Below are 20996 nucleotides of genomic sequence, written 5' to 3'. Positions count from 1 at the left end.
ATTTATGTGATGCAAAGAAAAACTGCAGTAGTGCCATGTATCATATCATTTCTCAAAGCAAATTTCAGTTTGATTTTGCAGTTTAAACTGTTGACTTGAATTTTGAAAGATGATGTTGGGTTGGTTTGTGGAAGAAGTATTCTGCCCTATTTTGTCATGCTTATTATTAGGTTGCTAGAGAGACAGCTGCAGTTGGCTTAAAATGGTGCACTAAAAATATTGAAGAGTCTAGCCTTGAGGAAGCAGAGCAGTAAAATGGCAACAAGAATATTCATTTAGCACAGTTATCTGGGGATGTGAGAGATGCTTTCAAAAGCATAAGATATCACAGGACAGTTTTTATTATATTGCTTTTGTCCCTTACTGCTTCTATTGATCTTTTTCAAATAAATTTTTCAAAATTGTCACATATCTTTCTTCAGAGCCATAAAATAAATGTTGACATTAGTAAGTGTTTCATAGAGGCCATTTTACCAAGAGAGCAGAAGGGAAAGATTCTGTCTATTCCATATGCCTTCTGAATTAATTTAATTAAATATAGCTTGTTTGTTCATTAGAAAAGATTTTAGGTGAAAATGTATTAATCAGGGTGGGTAACTTGCCCATTCAAAAGTAAGCTCCATTAATGGGGTAGTACAAAGGCAATTATTCGTATTTATCACTGTAATTCATTGTACTAATTTTCAGGAGTTTAGGTTTCATTTTTCCAAATAATTCAGCATTTCCAGCTAAAGAGCACTTGAGCCCACCCTGAAAGCATCCAGATGAATGGCCTGCTGCTCACCTACAAATGGCCACAGCTTGATTACATATCAGTCAAGCAAAACACTGAGCAACAAGAGAATTTAGCATCATACCACAGTAAAGACTGGGCTCAGAGTTTAGAGCCTTCAGAGGGATATGCTCAGCCTTCCAAATTCACGTAAATCTTTATTGTGCAAGTGCTGTGTGACAGAGCACTGGGAACTTGAAAAGATTCACTGCTTTATCAGCTGAAATAGCCTACTGACAAACTCTAAAATATTAGTTCACCACTTCAATAAATATTATGTAGCATGCTAAGGTGTACATGGACACACAAACTAACACACATTATGTGTGTATGCTTATGTTGTTTGACATAATTTCTTCCTTATGTAGATTTTATTCTTCATAATCCTGCTAGGGAATTTTCTGTTTTGCCTTTTTTCTGTCTTTCTCTGTGTTGCCTGCACAATTTGAAGGAATTCTTTCATGCTTTTCTGAGCACTTTGAAAACCCCTCATCTCCTAACTTAAATTCTGAATTCATTGATCTTTATTCAAATTTAGCTCTCATACACATTTTGTACTGCCATGATTTGGAATTTTGACTACACTAGGCAGCAATTATTCTACTTACATTTGCAAAGAATCTTTTGTATGTGAAATTTCTATTAAAATAATTCAGGAATAATAGTTTTATGATTAGCTGATAGGAAATCTGAAATTTACAGTCTCTTCCCAAACTGCATAACCCTCCTACATACTACACATCAAATCTGAAGCATAAGTTGGGTGGCAAGCCCCTCACAAAAGTGAGAGCTGCCCAGCTGAGTTTGCCTTCCTCTCTCAGATGTGTTTGCATCCTGAGTGCCAGACTGACCCACACTCCCTTTCATGCTTCAACATGTTGGAAGAAAATTTTCCAGGACCATTCTTTTGGCCAAAGCTCATTCCTGGCAGATTTGTCCTTCTCTGACTGCAGCCAGCTGTGAAAGGTCCCCAGTGGCATTTGACAGACTGTGTGTGAAGTAAGTCACACCCTGTGTCCAATGGATGTAGCTCACTGAGCCCAAAAGAGTTTTGTACTTTTACAGATGATCGTGTCACACCTGAGTACAGAGAAAAAGAGCAGAGCCCCTACTGCTCCCTTCTTTTGGTTTATTTTAGATGTGTGCTTTCTCTTCACTTCCCCAGCTGTCCTCTAAACCCACCTGAGCAACTGGTACCATCTGACTGTTCTGGTATTCAGCCTACACAGCTGGATTGTTACCAATGCACCCCTGTGTGTACTTGTCTGAGTAAATCCAATCAGCTAATGAAATTCTGCTCCTTCCATCAACTGATTATCAAATTCCTTGTATAGTTACACCAGCCTGTCTCTCTTCCAACGCTGCATATTTTTGTTTACCCAGGCAGTCTGTGCCTGACCCCTTCCTTGCCTTTCCTCAACATCCATTTTTTAACTTCACAGGCATTTAGTATATCAAAAAACAATATGTATTTGGGAAGGTGACCTTTGTATCTCTTCATAGTCAGGTAACGTTCCTTTAAATTTGTTGGGTAATTATTTGGTTTTATTTATTTATTTTCTTTTACAAAAACAGTTTTATATGTTCAAGTATAAATATTTTGGAGTATCTGCTGGATTACACTGTAAAGTGAGAGGTATTTGCTCGACTTGAGGGTTCTGTGCTGCAGTATCTGCTTTTCTGTGGCAGCCAAGTGAGGTAGTGCAATGTGCTGCCATACAAAAAACCAGAATAGTGCAGCTTGTGCATCAGAAATAAAATTCTTCCTCTACAGAGAAATTATGTCTCTTTAGGAAAGATCTTTATATAACAATGGCTTTTATTTTGGAGGAAGAAATCATCTGGCATTACAGAGATCTGTTGACTTTGGCAGAAGCCTCCTGAAATTAACAGATTGTTTCTTTTACATACAGAATACTGAATAAGCCTCTAAATAATAGAAGTTTACTTGTGTAGACTTTATCCTAATGGCATCTTCACTTAATTTTCCTGACAAAACCTTTATGGTAAATTCAGTAACCCCTCTCCTTTTATCAAAGTTTCCAGCCTGCAAATGATTTCAGAGACAGGGTCTACTCATGGGAATACATTAGCAATATTTGATCTAGCCAGGATTTGTCTTTCTTCTGTTAACTTTGAGTAGGAGGGAGTCTCCAATCAACATTTAGAACATCTGGTTCCGTGGTAGTGGTAATTCCATCCCCCCTGATTTTGAGGGGTCCAAACCACAGTGGAAATCTGCACCACAAAGCCCCTATGAGATACAAGTAAGCACAAGCCCCAATGCAAGTATTTTCAGGAGAGCATGGGCACTCCAGCTGGTTTCCTCCTCAGTTGCTGAGCAGCTCCCTGTTGGGTCCTCTTGTCCATAAGGCAAAGGTACAGATGGGATGTAAGGATTTTACTGAATTTCTTCTGCTAATGCTGTAAAGGAAAAAATCTCATTATTGGAAATGAATTAATTTTGAGAAAATGTGTTAAAAGGCAGCAGCCAGAGGCAGGACTATTAGAGAAAAGAGTTCAGATAAATGAAGTTTGGTAAAATTGCTAGCAACTGGAACTGTATATTGAAATATAATTGAAACTTATTATTAGAGGTATTGAGGATTTTTATTATTCAGAGTGGTGCTATCAGTACTGTGAGCTCTTTTTTAGCAGTTAAGGACAGTAGCCTTCAGTGTGGTTTTTTTAACTGTGTTCTGAGAGTCGTGGGTTTGATGTTCTGTATCCTGCAAGCCTCTACAATGCAGGAATGAGATGGTTTGTACAAGAACCATCTGGGAAACAGCACGACAGTGCTGGCACTCTTCCTTGGGGTTTTCTCCTCTTGCATAAAAATGTGAGGATGAAGCACATCCCATCAATCCAGCAAAGCCTGAGTGACAAAGACAAGCACAGTTAGTCTGTGTTGCAGAGGATCTCTCAGCATCTACAAAAATTGAAAAGGAGAGTTGGATTCTTTCCTCCTGCAGCTATTTCTCAGCTTCTTCCTCAGCTTCATCCTCCAACATCTGTGGAACAAGCTGGTGCCTGGGTAACTCCTGGGCAGTACAAAGGCCTTCCTCACAGCAGCCTGTATGCAGAAGTTCCTTAGGGTGTCCCGGAGCAAATATTTTGGTTTTGGTTTTTTTTCCATGTAAGTTGCTAAGACGGGAAATATAAAGGACAGTAACACTTGGAATTACTTGACAAGTAAGTGCGAGCACATTTGAATATGTGTGGTGTGGTTTGAGGGTTCCCAGGATGAGGGAAGAGATGAGAATCTTAACTGTGTTTCAGAAGGCTGATTTATTATTATACAATATATATTATATTAAAAGAAAATGATATATTAGAGCTAAAGACAGAGGAAGGACACATCAGAAGGCTAGAAAGGAATGAATAATAAAATCTTGTGACAGACTCAGAGAGTCCAACACAGCTGGCTGTGACTGACCATTAATTAAAAACAATTCCCATGGCACCAATCAAAGAGGCACCTGTTGGTAAACCATCCCCAGACCACACTCCACAGCCAGCAGATAATCATTGTTTGCATTTCTTTTCTGAGGCCTCTCAGGAGAAAACTCCAAGCGGAAGGATTTTTCAGAAAATGTCAGTGACAAGTAAGCCTAGAGGAGGTACAGCTGTGGGAATGAATGGAGGGATGGAGTTCTGGCCCATGCCAGCCTTTCCCCCAGATGTGAATGGCACACCTGGCTCTGCCTGTGGCTGTCAGGCTGGCTGCTGCACTGACACAACAGACAGGTTCCAAGGGGAACCTTTTACATCACCAGCCCTGTCACATCATCTTTCCCTGCTAGAAATCTTTTTAAGAGAACAGAAGAAAATGCCACCTCACTCTGCTGACCTCCTAACAGGATTTACTGCAAGAAGCAGATATTTCACAGTACTAAGCTGGTACTATCCATTATGGTGGCAAAGAAAGTGCCTGAGAGCTCTCACTGAAGCCTTCTTACCTACCTGTCCCTAGCAGCACTAATAACTTTCAGTGGACATGCATGATTTTTATAGGCAATAAAACATCATCTTTTTTTCCCCCTTATGAATTCTTTCAAGAGCCCCATGTGGTTCTTTCCCAGTGTAATAAGGGATATGTTAAGGGTGAGCTATTAGCTTTTTTTGCCAATATTTTTTTTTAGTTTTCCTTTATATCTGCTCTGCCACAATTCTGCTTCTTTTGATGTTGTGCAGAAATGTATTACTACTTCACAAAAGTCTCTGTTTACTCTTTTTACAATTTCAAACCAGAAAACATGTAGATGTGGAATTTAACTTGCACCTTCTCTGCGAATGCTGAGACTAAACACAATTTCAATAGCTCTTGAAGGAATTTTTTTTATTCTCATCATGGTTTTTGTATACTTTGAGTTGTGTTTCTTACCAGTACTTTCAGCTTTCTGTACAGTTATACTTTCTTACAAATATTTATATGCAAAAAAAACCCAAACTAGTCTTACACCATATTTCTCTTCTTCCCATTCAGAAATTGGCTGGTTTCAAAATAGATATATTTTAGAAGATTCCCATATGGAGTGTGCATTGATGGGGAGGAAGTGTGACTGTGCTTTCTCCACACCACTGCCTTGCTCCAGGGGTGCTTACAATATTCTGCTGTGATCTTGTCTAAAACACTTTAGTATTCTTCTCCTCCATAAAACAGCATGGCATGCTATGAATTACATATTTACAGTAAGGCAGATGTGTCTGTCAGTTCAGTCACGAGATACAATGATGTGGGGTTTTGCCTCTAAGTGGTTAACAACTGCAAAAGGTTCTTTTTAATGCCTAGAAAACGATTCACTTTATTTTTCTTTTTAGTGTAGTGGAAAATAAATCTTAAACATTTCTTCTGTTATTTAGCACTTTAAGCCTTTTCATAGCATTTGTAACATCTCTTTGCCAACACTCCATCTGTGATTTTAGCTTGCAGGAAACACTTTGCAAATCTGTTATTAGCTTAGATGCAGAGAGCTGCTGTTTAAATATTAATTGTAACTTCTCTCAAAAGTGCAGTCAAACCCACTCAGTCACTTGGGAAGTTCAATGTTGAGGGGGAGAGAGTGAGTCAGGGGTAGGGGCTGCTCTGAGCTGTAGCAAGGGTGCTACTCAGGGTACCAGTGCAAAGTACAGAAGTGTCCTGATGCCTCTTCTCTTCTCTTCTCTTCTCTTCTCTTCTCTTCTCTTCTCTTCTCTTCTCTTCTCTTCTCTTCTCTTCTCTTCTCTTCTCTTCTCTTCTCTTCTCTTCTCTTCTCTTCTCTTCTCTTCTCTCTCATCTCCTCTCCCCTCCCCTCCTCTCCCCTTTCTTAATTCTACAAAACATACTTTACCCCTTACAATAAAAAATTAAAAAGCAAACTATTATGTGTTTACAGACATTTCAGTGAAGTATTTGATAGAAGTGAGGAACACAGTATTTGACACCATCCAACCTACCTGTCTTCTATGGATTAGCAGAGCATTTTAATTGTCATCTGCATATTCAATATAATGGAAAGATGATCAGCCCCATTAAAACCACATGATGTATTGTTTCCTCTCTTCTTTTTCCAGATGGTTACTAATCTTTTATTGGTGAGGTTGTTTGCCTACGGTGTAATCTGAGACTTTTCCTCTTGTTATTTTAGTGAGTTGCTTCTCTCTGTGTTTGCAGGTGGACTGAATTTAAATATGCTAAATTCTGTTAATTGCTTAGAACGTAGATGTTTTTCTAATTATCCTTCAAATGTATGTTTTAAAAAAATGAAGTATTACCCACATACTCCTTTTATCTTGCAGCATTCTGTGAAGAAGGGTGCAGATATGGTGGAACTTGTGTAGCTCCTAACAAATGTCTCTGCCCTTCTGGATTCACTGGAAGTCACTGTGAGAAAGGTAAAGCTTTACTGAAAAACACTTCTTTGGTAATGAAAAGTATGGTATGTGGAAGAAGTAATTCCTTTCTCTTCTGTCATTCTGCTTGATGTTTTCTCTCCAGTGAAGATATAACTGTTCCATTTCTGCCTTTTCTGCACTGAAAGTTTGTCTTGTCTGAAACTTTCCATGTTGAATTTTATCAGGGATGCATCTGCTTTTGCTTCTAGCATGCACTTTTAGTTAATTAGAAGGGACATCAAATGAAAAATGTTTGCTCCACCAGTTTCCTGTGGTGCAAGCTCAAGGTTTCCTTCTGCTTCTACTAAATTTGTTGTGCAAATTAGACCAGAATTCAGATGATTGCTTTTCACTTCAAGTTATTGAATTATTAATATTTGATTTGTTTCTAAGTCACAGTTTTTATAGAATCACAGCCTATTCAAAGATATCTCACTAGTCATGATTAGATTTTTGCCTGTTCCCAGATTTTTTTTTCAAAATCTGCTTCTGACAGCCTCACAGTTCTACCTTTCAGTTTGTTGCAAAAAGAGCTGGTTCCTTGTCTACCTTAAATGAGAAAGGGATCTTACCAAACTCCATATAGGATTCTTATTATTTTCTTTATTTTGCAGATTTGGGATTTTATTTTGGTTTGTATTTATTGAGGTTATATATTACTTAACTCAATGATGGGAGGTTTTTTTGCACTGCACACTTGTTAACAACTGTTTACCCATGTATTTATTTTTGGATATGAAGTGGATTGTTACTGTAGTGTGGAGGAGATCATAATTGGTGACTTTTTTTTAAGGAAGAAATAAATGAAAACAGAAAAATAGTTGTCACAGTTGAATTAGTGGAACCACTTGTAACCCAGAGATTGTGCAGTAATTTGTGTGTTTATTAAGCCCAGTTGTCAATAAATCTGCTTCAAATAGTTTCAGCAAACTGCTAAATACTTCTGTGGATGTAGTCCATCAGTGTACACTAAAAGCCCATAGTTTCTAGTTGTCAGCATTGTTTATGATTATTTAAGAATGAACTAGGACATTAATATTTTCATCTCATCCAGAATAAATCTGAGTACTTAATTATTTTTGCCTGTAGCCTTGTTTTAAATAGGAAAAGCCCTCCCAAGTCTCCTGCCATCCAGCAGTAAGTCCTGGCAGTATCACAGGGAAGAAATGCAAGGCGTTCCCACCTCAGAGCCTTGTCTGCCCAGCTGCTAATCCTAATCTAACCCATGTGTAATTTGCTCATTCCTTCCTCAAACATCTGCTGCTCAGAGGCATCAGCACACCCAGAGGGATGCAGGATGCTGGAGATGTGTTCTGTGTATGCAATATATGGAACTGCCAGCACTGCCCAAAGGGGTCCTGCCCACCCAGGCCACATTTCAGCCCCTCTGCCTGTGATTCCTTCACCCAAGGGTCTCAGAACATTCTTTTTTCTTAGAGATGTAAAAGGACCTTCATATCTAGAGCACAGACTCTCTAAACTGTTGAAGTGATGGTTTAAAATTGATAAATGGAGGACATAACCATTTTTGACTCCTGTGTTTTTCATGGCTTTTGTATTGTTTTGATCTACAATATGAGTTAGCACACCAGGCAAAGGAAGCATGGCAGGTATGGTACTCTCATTCTATCAAACAATTTAGAGGTAGATGTCAGAAGGCGATAGCTTCTGTGAATAAAATCTATACAACTTGAACCAGAAGGCAGTTCATTTTTTTCTTTGAAGATGTATAGGGTTTACTAGTACGCTACAGATCAAGATAATGATGCTAACTTTGAGAAATCTGACATACAGGCTGGTTTGAGAATGAACAGGGCTTGGTGTATGAGAATTGTCACATTTTAGTTGTGTTGGAGAGTTTAAAAACTTCAGCAGATACATCTTCTGTCATATGCATATTTCAGTGGCTAAGTGCACATCAGATCTGTGAGAACAGCTCCAGCCTTCTGAAGGTGCATGTCCTGGCCAGACTAAATGCTCAGATGTCGTGGTTTGAGAGGAAGTGAGTTTTTTGGGATGCTGTGGTCAAACCAATAGGTGCTCAGATTTGAATATTGGCACCTGGTGTGGCCACTGGGGACATGGATACGCCTCTGAGAACACAGGGGTTAAAAGCAGAGAACTCCCAGGGGAAGCTATCTTGGTTCCAGTGAGGGAAAGGTTCAGAGCTGCCCTGCCTGGCTGTGGCTGGGCGAGGGAGGGGAAGCCATGCGGCCGGGTAGGCCTGGGCCGGGTAGGCCGGGCCTTGGACAGACAGGGGAGGTGAAGGCCCCTGAGGATGGAAGGGTGGAGGAACACTGAGAGGCAGCAGGCAGCCACCCCAGAGAGAGAGAGAGAGAGAGAGAGAGAGATAGAGAGAGAGATAGAGAGTCTGTGCCTGTGCCACCTTGAAATTGGATAGCGGGGCTGGCGAGAAGAAGGTGGGGTGCGGCGAGGAGGTGCCCACAGGGCAGCCTTGGGAGTTCTGGACAGGCAGAGCCTGAGATTTTTAACCCTTTTCTTGGATGATGGAAACCTTACAAATGCTGATCCTCCTCCTGAATGAGAAGAGAGATAGGGATGAATAGCAGGAAATTAGCAAGTGTGATGAAAGTTTGTGCAAGTGAAAAATGTCCGAGAGAAGTTGAGAAGAATTATAGGTGGGAGGAGATGATGGAGTGGCCTTTGGCTGGACTTTTCTTGTATAGCTATGGACAGAACCATTTTTCCTGTGACACAGAGACTGCATCTAGGGGGAGGCAATGGCTCAGAGACAAGAGGGTTCAGTGTTGAGACCCCTCAGCCCCGGGGGTTGAATTTGAGGGGGACAGGTGTCCCAAAAGTGAGAGACTGTGCTTTTTTGGAACTGGACAAAGCACCCTTAAAAGGGGAACCCTAGAAGCAGCTCTGGTGCATGTGCAGTGGTGAGAGCACGGGGCATGGAAGGAAGATGTCACGATGGCAAATGATCTCTGGGCGGTGCCACGTGTGACAGGAAACACACGAGGTCTCAACTGTGTTTCCAGGGGAAGCCATGGCACAAGAGGGACTCCTCTCTCCTTGATGAGCTGAGAATTGATTATCTAAAGGGTGGTGATGGACTGAGAGCTGGTGATCTGAGGGGTGGTAACTGAATTGAGAGTCCAAGGTTTTGTCTTACTGTGATGATTGGGATCTTGCTTGGGGGGAGGAGGAATGTTTGGAAGGTTTTCATGCTGAGTTTTGTGTGGTTTTTTTGTATATTGTAGGTTAATAAAGTTTTTTTTCCCTTCTATTCCTAAGCTGGAGCCTGCTTTGCTCTATTCCTGGTCCCATCTCACAGCAGACACCAGGGAGAATGTATTTTCATGGGGGCACTGGCATTGCACCAGCCTCAAACCGTGACATCAGAGTAGAGAGGCGATGAGCCACCTTTGAAGCAGGGCTCCTTTTGCTTCACTGATTACCCCTAACAGACATAGTGCTTTCAGGAGCAAGAGGCAGTTCAGGAAAGGCTTTCTTCATTGTCTCCCAAAGGACACCTAAGTTGTGGGGGTACCAGTTGTGGGTTTCTCTGGGTCTGGATTGAAGGCACTTGAGACAGTAACTTATGTTCGGACTCAGGTGTTTATTATTTCTTATCAGTAAAACGGTCTCACTACTGTGAGTTCAGCAGCTTTTCATTAGAAGGCACAAATGGCCAACAATCTCTTGTTCCAAAGTCTTTTAAGACTAAACTATCCAATTAAGAACTGACACCTGGATTATTTTCCCTTTTAACCCAATAACTGATCCCAAAGAGCTGCAATGCAGACTTTTCTGCCCAATTACAAAATGCCACCCAAACCCATGCAGAAGAAGGAAGAAGAAGCATGAAGAAGAAACCCAGGATGACACCCTGTGCCCTCCATCTTGCTGCCATCCACAACATCCTAAAAATCCCAAAACCTCAATTTCTCACCCAGTGATGCACCCACACTGCTCTCTATAATCTATTTCACACTTTGGTGGATTCCAGTCTATCTTGAAGTCTGGGAAACTTCCTCCATGAATGAGGGTCAGAGTCAGTGCTGCCCTGGGGGTCAGGGCATCCTAGAGCAGACAGAGAAATATTCCCAGTGCCCTGGGTTTGCACACTAAGTATTCTAAACCCATGTCTGTTTGTCCTCCTGTTATCTTTAACATTAGAAATAAGCACTTTTTTTTATTTAGTATATAGTCTCACTCCCTCAATCACTATGACACAGACCTAAGACAATAAAGTGGTGGAGCAACGATTCAAATCAAAGCCTAAATGTTCTTGGCAAAGCCTTGTCTGGTGGAAGCTTGTAGTGAAGTGAGGCGTATCAGAAGTAAAGTGATGTGTTTTGGTCATGTATTAAATTTGCCACAGTGCATTTGAAAATGTCCTTCAAACTGACAACACAGCAACATCTTATACATTATTTGTGAGCTGAAAGGACTCGTCACCAGCTAAAAACAGTATGACCCAAATTGGCTTCAATGCCATGTAAAGGGTAAAATGAGCCAGTAATTAGAGATGTTGTTGAAAAGCAGGTGTGTTTACTTCTGAGTATGAATCATATGTTACTCATAGTTTCTGACTGCCTGGTTGAAATGATGATATTAAGTTAATTAAAAATTCAGAGATATTTGAGAAGGGTAGGATTTATACCAGTAATTTACTGAGGTGAAATTAAAATACACATTTAAGGCTTATGTACAGATACATAATTTAGCATGCTGCTAAGAAGAATTACCTCTTGCCATTTGCTTTGGTTGACGTGAGAAATCATCATAACAGTTGTGGGGCTACCTTTCCTTTTTGAAGGTGAACTGCAAATTGATATTCACAAATACTGTCAAGTAATTCCTTTCTCTATCCATTCTTTAATGCTGTTTCTTCAAGTATGTGCTTGATGCTTCTAACTGAATTTTTGTAATATTTAGGATCTGATTTTATCTTCTAATCAGTTCTTTTTTGTTCGTTTTGCGTTCTTTTGCCAGGGCTGAAATCTGTGAGCTCTGTGATCATTCCCATTTGATCGTATTTAACACAGTTGTGATACTTGTGTTGGAAACCTTTGCTGCTGGAATTTTTAGTGACTTTGCTGTATGATTGCAGCATGGTGGCTGAGCTGGAGATAGGCATCTGTAACTGTGTGTAACACTGTGGGCTTGAACCCAGGTGCATCCTTGGCAGGGATCCCTGTTAAAAGCCTCTCAGAGACATTTTGATGGGCAGAGAGGAGTGCAAATATACTCTGTGAGAATTGCTGGCAGCATGAACTCAAGTGCCCCAATTTTGCATCTATCTCATCTTTTTGCAACCTTTAAAACAGAAAAACTCTGGGTAATTCATTGAGCTGCTTTTTTCTGTCTGTGGATGGGTGACAGGTCAGTGGAGTTTTAATGCTGGTTTTGTGGACAGGTTCACAGTTATTCTGTATTTGTGGTAGTCACTACTGGTGAGGATGGGATAGACAGGACAACCTATGATGTCAAAGGCAGGAGTAAACAGATGATTGAATGCCTGGAAATTGTAGGCATTCCTTGAACACCTGCCTGCATGTGCTGGAGTCCTGTGTGTGGGTCTAAGAGATGCATCTGAACACTCTGGGATCTGACCAGTGGTGGGACTTGTTTACAGTGTCTTTCTGTACAAATTATCATTTCGGGTGATGAGCTGGAAACTGCAAAAGGGTTTGAAGCAGTGGGCTCCCAACTCGGGGCATGGAAAAGAAAGTGCAGTATTTTTCCAGGGGCTGCAGGAGGGCTTTTGGCAATGGGAGAGCATTGCCTCCAAAACAGATTAAAAACAAGCACACCATAGCTTTTCTCCCCTGTCGTGTGACAGCTGCTGTCTGAAGTGGTACACAATAAATGGGAGTATGTTTCTGGGGCATTAGAAGAGCTTTGTGTGGGCTGGAGCTCATGGAGGTGGATGGATCTGTGATAGCAGTACATGTGTGTTTAGTCTTTGCAAAGCACTGAAAAATATGCTCTCACATCACATAGAATGAAAGAGAGATGTCAAAGAATTATCTGCTGATTATAAACAGGAGCAAGGGTAAGATATGGCAGCAGAGTGTCAGGATGTGGTAATTACTACGGTTATTTTTTCACGTTGTTGTGGGCTGGGCCTGCAAAGAATTGTCTAATATTGGGGTGAGAGATAATATTTCAGTATGTACCATGGCTGAGAAATGTGCTTTGAATTCTATTAATTATATTGCAAGTAAGTAAATCAAGACTTGCTGTGTTGTGGTAGTTATATACGGATTCTTCAGCACCTCACTGATTTCACAGGTGTGTAATAAAATGTTGCTGTGCTTACATCTTCAGCATGTGATGTCATATCATGGGAATCAGGAGGTCTCTATCTGATTTGTTTCATCATAGTTGGCAGTATGTGCAGTTGTTGTCTAAGAAGCTGCATCATGTCTTGGTGTTCTTGTCTCTTAAATTGCTTCTTTTGGAAGATATTGTATTCTGTAGTCCTTTGGGTAAAAACCCTCTGTAGTGTATTCCTGTGGACCCTACGGTTAGAAAAAATGTGAGAATTGTATTTATATGTGCAGTTTCTTTGATTCTTAAACTGGATTAATCTTTAGGTGTGTATCTATCAAAGACATTCCAGTCGAGGAGCCTGGTTTAAAAAAAGAGCAAACAAAAACCAAAGCAAAGCAGAGAAAGAGATTTTTCCATGAATACAGTAAGCTAAATGTCAAAACTCCCTGCCTTTCTCTACCTATGATCTTTTTTAAAATAAGAAATTAGGTTTATTTTGGGAAACAAACCAGCTGTGCAGCTGTGGGCACAAGGCTTTGCATGAGATTCTTCCTAAAGCTTCTAATTTCAAGGTGAGACAAAGCCAGGATACAGTAAGACAAGAGGGGTGAAAAGCAAGTGATGCTCAGTTTATTCCAGAGAACAGTGGCTGTGGTTGATGTGTCACTCCTGAGGGTGTGACAGACCCAGAGATGGCAGATGTTCCAGGTGGCTGAGGTTGTCCTGCTCCATTTGCTGCCAAGCTGTTTGCAGCATTTGCCCCAGCGGTGCTTATTGCAAAATGGCAAGGGTGACATCTTAATGTGATGGAAAAAACAAAGCTGTCATTTGTAAAGAAACCAGGGAATAGATGAAAGAATATTTACTAGAAAAATCTGAGTAAGACCATCTCTGAGGATCAAGGGAACATCTGTCTGCAAATCAACAAGTACCTGTCACTGGAAGAAAAAGTTGTTTTATCTCAGTGTCAATCTCCCAGACCAAGAACACTGATCAACACCCAGCTGACCCTCACATGAGGAGACAACTCAGCAGTGTTTACTCTGCCTTATACATGCATATGCAGTAGTTTGATTTTACAAGTCAGGACGAAACACTAAGCTGGGTTTAGGGTGGTGGTTTTGTGGTGGTGGTGCTTTGTTGGGTTTTTTATGTAATATTTTTACCTTTCTGTGTAGTTTATTGTTATATATGCAGGTCTTTGAGTTTGTGTATTTTTATTTCTTAGTAAAGGAATAGCAGGTGTATTAGTCTTTTATGTTACCTGAGATGATACCTTGACAAATAACAAATTGTTCCAGTGTTTTAATATTTGTATGACTTGTGGTCATACCTACTGGGTCTGTGTGGCTAAGTGTTGGTAGGGAATGGAGAGCAGGGAGGTTCTCTGGAGAAGCTGCCAGAAGCTTTTGCCTGTCCAAGACAGACCCAACACTGGCCAAGGCCAAGCCCATCAGTGACATTGGTATTGCCTCTGGGATAATGTATTTAAGAGAGGCCAAATGTTACTGAACACCAGCAATTGCAGCTGGAGAGAGGAGCGAGAACGTGAGAACAGCTTTGCAGACACCCAGGTTAGTGAAGGATGGGCAGAGGTGCCTGTCCTTCCTAGGTGTGACAAGAATACAGGCTATCCTAGCTGAACAGGCAAAAAATGCTGGGACCTCCCTTTGCCATGTACTTAGCACCTGGAATCCCTGGGGAAGGGAGCTTGGTTTGTTCCTGTTTCCTTTCACGGTGCTGCACGGTGCTGGGTGTTTATTTGCCAAAGCCCACCGGAACCTGAGCTAGCTCTGAACACTCTGGGAGCCACAACAGGGGTAGGGAACAGCTGGGACTGGGGTGTGCCCACATCTGGGCACTGGGGAACAGCTGGGACTGGGGTTTGCACACAGCTGGGGATTGGGGAACAGCTGGCACTGGGGAACAGCTGGCACTGGGGTGTGCCCACAGCTGGGGATTGGGAACTGGGGTGTGCCACAGCTGGGCACTGGGGTTTGCCCACACCTGGGACTGGGGTGTGCCCACAGGTGGGACTGGGGCGTGCCCACAGCTGAACCTGAAGAGCTGCAAGCTCTACAGTGCACACTGTTACAGTCACAGCAAAACTGGACAAAGGAGGAGGCTCTTTTGTCTTGAGATTCCATCCAGGAAATTTATTCCTGCCAAAACGATTAAGGCAGACGAGCCCCAAACAGCTCAGCGCAAGGGGTTAAATACAGCTACAAACCAGGGGGTGGATACAGAAAACAACCAATAGGGGGATTTCAGGGGTGGAGCAAGGGGATTGCATCAACACTGTGGGACCAATCAGGATAGGGGCAGGAGAGGGAAAGGTCACATTGGCCAATGGGGCATTGTGGATTCAGGGAATTCCAAGTGGGTGTTTCAATCAGGGGTTGGCCCAGGGGTGAGTGGCAGGGAACATTCAGGAAAAAGGGGCAGGGTGGCCTGGACAGGCAGGGAAGGGACTAGAACAAAGGGAGGGGAAATAGCTTGAGGGACAGCTTTAAGGAAGGGTACAACTTAGGGAAAAACCAGCTTGGGGAAAACAGAATGAATCATTTAACAATAACTTAATGAAATAAACACAAACTGCAACATTTATTCATCCATAAGTTCTAATTAAATGCTACAGGAGGATCATCATGTTCAGATTAGGAGCAGCAAACTCTGAACTCTAAATATAAAAGCCCTATGTTCCTGCTGAACTACCTACAGCTGAGAGCTTATCTGGCCAAATTTTGTACAAAACCCTTGCTCAGACTGAGGCATTGTAATTGGTTCTCTGTTAGAGGCTGTGTCCCTTCATAGAGTTCTCAGTGCCTAATTTAGCATCTGTCCAGTTTATCACCAGGATCATCTCTCACACATTCTGTGTGCAGCCATATCTGCTTCAGGTTCCTCTTGGATTCTGAGGACTCAAACAGTGGGATTTAAATTTGTTTCAAGTGGCAGAATCACCATTGAATCTACTTAAAGAAAACAGAACTACGAAATGCTCAAAATTCCGGGCAAATATTTGTATTTGAGCAAATAGAAATATTCATATGTTAATGAAATTTCCATTTTGCAACTAAGAAGTTTCCATATATGAAGCTTTCCTTGTGATGTGAGCTGTACAGAAAAGACAGTTCCTTTAAAATACCAACTTCATGGTGAATTAACTACAAATGACATCTCATTTTACTGTGATTTAAAAAAATACCCAAAACCCAGCAAGTCTGCTTTTGAGTGCAGTGCAGTTATGATAATTTATAGCTTATTTCTCAGGACATTGCGACCCCTTTGGTTTTTTTAAACTTTTTTCCAGGCAGATGCCTACATTAGTGGAAAACAGTAATTCTACAGAGAAGTACCAGAATTAGGTAGTAGACCAGCTAAAAACTACCTCAAGCTCTCCAGCTACAGGCAGTATTTAGGGAACATTACTGAGTTTAATAAGCTCTTTGCCACCTTACTTTTTCTTATTAATAGCCAGCTCTGGACTGGAGAATCAACCATGAATATTTAAATTTGCTGAAAACCTAGAAATAAAATTCCAGACTCAATAAAACTCAAGCAGGCATAGAGAGGTACTTAAAATTTTTAACACAGGAATCCTTTTGGCTTCAATGGGAATTTCACCTCAATGGAAACCTTTGGATCTGGTGCAACTGGATTAGGTGAAATGAATAATAAATGGCTCTAGTGAAATGAAAGAGCATCTTGAGTAGGGTTTTTGTGTGGAACAATCTGTGTAACCAATGAAGCTGCCAAAGATGAATATGCCATTTTTAACTCCTTAATCTAACTAGCTAATCTAGGAGTAAGATGCTATTCAAACTGAGTAGAGAATTCAGTCTCTTAAAATGTGTACAACTGAGAATTTTACTGTGTGGAGCCATGTTTCTGCTGAAGTTCAAAATAGTGAATGATAACATATTTAATAAGTGATCTCATTGAGGTTAATCAAGAGGTAGTGAGGGAAAATGTGCCTCATTCATCAAAATGAGCATAAGAAACCAATTTCTTTTTGAGAAATACTCTGACAAGTGAAGGGACTGGAGAAAACCACATGTGAAAAATCATGCTGATGTTGTACAGCTTATTGTGTGTTTAATTCTGACATAAAGTCAGTTTTCCTGCTATTATTTTTTTAATATAAGATTTTTTTTCCTCTGAGAAAACTACAGTACAAGAATGCTTTAAGCAAATGAAGTAAATGTAAGCAGCAAGCTGGCACTGGGGATGGGAGGTCACTGGGGTCCCGTGTCCTGCTGTATTGGTTTGGAAAGCCAGGTGTCTGCTAAGGAAGGCAGGAGCCTCCCCTGAAATGGGAAATGTAAACCCCCTCCCTCCGAATTGCTGTAAATTTTAAATTAAGGGGCTCTCAGGCAAAAAATATGGGAGCAGGAATAACAGTTCTTTACTAGGGAAGAAAATAAAAGGATAAAATCAACAATGCAGTACACTAGAACAACAGTGCCAGAGTCAGAGCCCAGCCTGACACCCTGTGGGTCAGGCTGTTGGCAGCAGTCCATTGGAATTGTGGCTGCAGCCCTCCTGCAGTGTCAGGGCTGGTTCTGCTGGAGCAGGGATCCTGGAGAAAGGTGCAGTCTCTGCCTCTGAAGATCCAGGGCAAGAGGCAGCTGCTGTTCCTCTGGGAATCCAGTGGAGAAGCCATGCTGGTGTTCCAGAATCTCCAGCTTATATCCAGGTAGGAATGCTTGGCTCCTCCCTCTGGGCTCATATCTCCCAATGGGATGCTGTAGTTCTGATCAGCCATGCAGTGACATTCAATGGCCTCCTATCAGCAGACATCTCCCCAGTTGTGGAAGAGATAAGGAAAGCTGCCCACTGAGCAGAAGACAGCTGCCATACAGATGGCAAATAGATACAATTCGCTAGGCAATCCAGGACACCTGCCCACAGTCTTTGTCCCAGCTCTCCGTGGGTGTCTGACACTCAGCTCAGCCCTCTGTGGCTCTGCAGCCACCAGGGCCAGCAGCACCCTGATGCCCAAAGCCATGCCAAGCATGGCTTGGCCCACTCAGGGTGGCAGAATCCCATGGGAATTTGGTTCTCTGGGCATCCTCTCTGCTTTTGGCTGTTCCCAGTGTCCTTATCTCACAGACCCTGGCTCTGCCAAGTACCACCCACTGGCTTCTCTGGGTGCTGAAGGGTGTCCAACAGTGGAGGCACAGTGTGGTGAGGGACAGTGATCTTCCATTTGGGACTGCTTGGGACAAGCATTCCATTGATCTACCATTTGGGATTGCTTGGGACAAGCATTCCATTGATCTTCCATTTGGGATTGCTTGGGACAAGCATTCCATTGATCTTCCATTTGGGATTGCTTGGGACAAGCATTCCATTGATCTACCATTTGGAATTGCTTGGACCAGAACAATATCTGTGAGGCTGTGACGTTGAATGGGATGCATGCCAGTCTGTCCCAACAGGAAGCCCCTGAATCATCTGCCCAAGGTCCTGAAGGACAAGGAGGTCCATGCTGGCTCAGTGTTCTTCAGCTGTGTCTGACTTGACAGGAGGGGCTTGGACTTCCCAGGAAACTCCAGCCCTGTTAATCTTGTCTTAATAGCAGGAAAAATGATGGAGAATAGCAGGAAATGATGTCCTTCCATCACTTCACTGCTGGGAAGTGATGGAAGGACAGTGCAAGCATCAGCCATGGGCAGCGTGAAATAACAGAGAGAAATTCCTGTCTAACTGATGGATTATCCTGCTGCCATAAAGTCACCCATCTCATGGATGGTGGGAAGGCAATGCAGGTTCTATTTCAGAATTTTAAGTGGAGTTTTGATCCTGTCCCTCACAGAATATATATGGAGGAGGTGTCCAGGTGTGAGCTGAGCAGGGATAGGGTGTGCTGGGTGAAGAACTGGCTGATGTACTGGTTTTCAGTGGGATAGGATCCATTTTCTTCTCAGTGAGTGGCACAGAGCTGGGTCTTGATTCAGGATGGGATTGCAGTGGATATCACACAGATGGTTTGGATGTTGCTGAGCAGGGCTTGCCCTCCTCTGGACTCTGGAGGGTCCAATGTTTTTCAGTGAGAAGGGAGGGATGAGTGTGGATGAGGGAGGCAAAGAATGCACCTTAAACACCTTTGCTGTGTCTCTGTCCTTGTTTGGGAGGTGACCATCCATATCCTGGAAGGGGACGATGCTATTTCAATGCTATTTCTGCAATGGGTTTTTTTTTCCATTCATGTATTTAAAACCTCTCTTTTTATCGTGCCCTGCATTTCTGGCCACCTTCGTCTCCCGCTGAACTTGCAGCACATCAAATTTCTCCCTGCAGTGGCTAGAAGCATCTGTGTATTCTTGCCCTGACCTGCATTCCACAGGGCACACAGCTTCCTTTTCCATCCTCTTTCCCAGAGAAGATGCCTGTCAAGGTAAGCCAGCCTCGTGCCTTGCCTGCTTGGCTTCCGACATTTGGGCATCGCCTGCTCCTGTGCCTTAGGAGATGTTTCCGAAGCGAGCAGCAGCGATGGACCGCAGTACCTTGCAAAGCATTTCCCCTGGGAGCTTGCTTAGCAGTTCCCTGAGCAGCCTGGAGTGTGCTCCCTTCATGCTCCAGGCTGAGGCTTTGCTGGCCCTTTTCCTCTTGTCAGAGGTTTGAGCGTCCAATTTCTTTGTGGTGGCTGTGGCCAAGAGAGTCCCCAGTCCCCGCTTGGCCCAGGGCACGTGGGGCTCAGAGGGCAGCCTGGCTCTAGGGGGGCTGAGCTGGATGGTCCTGGGCTGTGGGGGGCTCCTCCCTTACTGGGAGGAGTTTTCCTGGGGAGGAAGAAGGCTCTGGCATGAGCCACGAGCCCCCTTGCCTAGGGACAGCAGTAGGGGACGTGTCTGTAGCGGATGCTGCCTGGAAGGAGCTGTGGGTGTGCAGTGTGGGGCTGAGCTCAGGGAGGGTGTTCCCCCAGCCCAGCAGGCAGAAAGCCCCTGTCACACAGCAGGAGCCTCATTTCAGGACACCAGGAACAGCCCCTCCCTCAGCAGAGCTCCCAGCCCCCAACAAAGGTTGGTTATTCCCATGGGTGCTGCCAAGGACCCTCCCCCTGGGAACAGGGCTGGACACCCTAAAAAGAGGGGTCAGCACCTCTTTTTAGGGTGTCCAGCACCCCTACCACAGGGGCAACCCAGCCCAGCGGGAAATGAGAGGGATGAGTGTGAGAGGGCCACCTCTACCCCTCCCATCCCGCACCAGAGGGCAGGGACCTTCCTGGGACATACCCAGCAGGATATTCAGGACCATCCTTGCCAGGGAAATCTGGGAAGGATCAGTGTCCAGCTCTGTGTCCTGTGGGCCACCTTTCCCACCCCATGCTCCCTATAGGTCCAGTTTTGCAGGAAGGAGCCACAGGAGCCTCCTGGTCTTTGATGGCCTTTTCTTCCAGGAGTTTTCTGTGGAGCTCATTTCTATTTTTTTCCTGTTTCTGAGCTCCTGTAAACACAGCATAAAGCTGGAAGGGGCTGGAGGGAGGGAGAACACACAGCTGGGGAACTCTTGGGTGAGAGCTTTTCCCATGTTGATCAGAATTAATCACCCCAAAAGCATTGGGCTGACATCTGAAGGAAGAGATCATGTCCCCACTCATGTAATCCTTGGAAGATGAATAAAATGGGATAAATCACTTTCATAGGTGACTTATGTAGATTGTAGCTTATGTACAATGAGGATAACTAATCCAATTATTTTGCTTTAAGGAGTCAGGGTGAAAATGTGAGTTAAACCCGTGCTGAAGGGAGTGCCATCCCCTCTGTACTGACATCTCCTCTGTAACATTCACAGTTCTGTTGAATTTCAGTCAGAGTATCTGTTTGTGCAGAGTAACACCCATGGTTTTCAGCAGTCTGGTTCAGGAAGAGCTCATGAATTGTTCAATACTACACTGCAGTGAAGAAGCCACAGCTAGAGGAGGTGACTCTTTGTCAAATCCGCTCAATTACATGCAGTGTGTGGAGTCAAGAAAACAAGTTTCTCCTTAGGATTGTACTCATATGTATGTGCAGAGGAGAAATGAAATAGGAAGGTTTGCTGATATGGAACTGTAGAAACTTTCTTGTACCCTCCCAGGCTTTTTCTGTATCAAGTG

At 42.9% G+C, this 20996-nt stretch overlaps 1 protein-coding gene across 3 annotated transcripts in view; it reads left to right on the top strand.

Moving 5' to 3' along the window:
- Positions 1-20996, top strand: part of NELL1 (neural EGFL like 1) — a 318623-nt gene that overhangs the window by 235525 nt on the left and 62102 nt on the right. For all 3 annotated transcript variants that reach the window (XM_071417123.1, XM_071417121.1, XM_071417122.1), the window contains exon 15: positions 6551-6646. In XM_071417123.1, coding sequence (XP_071273224.1) covers positions 6551-6646 — 96 coding nt within the window. The remainder of the gene's footprint in view (positions 1-6550; positions 6647-20996) is intronic.

The sequence above is a fragment of the Agelaius tricolor genome, unplaced genomic scaffold (genome assembly GCF_023055355.1).
Source record: "Agelaius tricolor isolate 1412-34295 unplaced genomic scaffold, bAgeTri1.0.p SCAF_67, whole genome shotgun sequence".
Classification (NCBI taxonomy): Eukaryota; Metazoa; Chordata; class Aves; order Passeriformes; family Icteridae; genus Agelaius; species Agelaius tricolor.
Note: the sequence above shows the minus strand (reverse complement) of the source record. Positions and strands in the feature narration are given on the sequence as shown.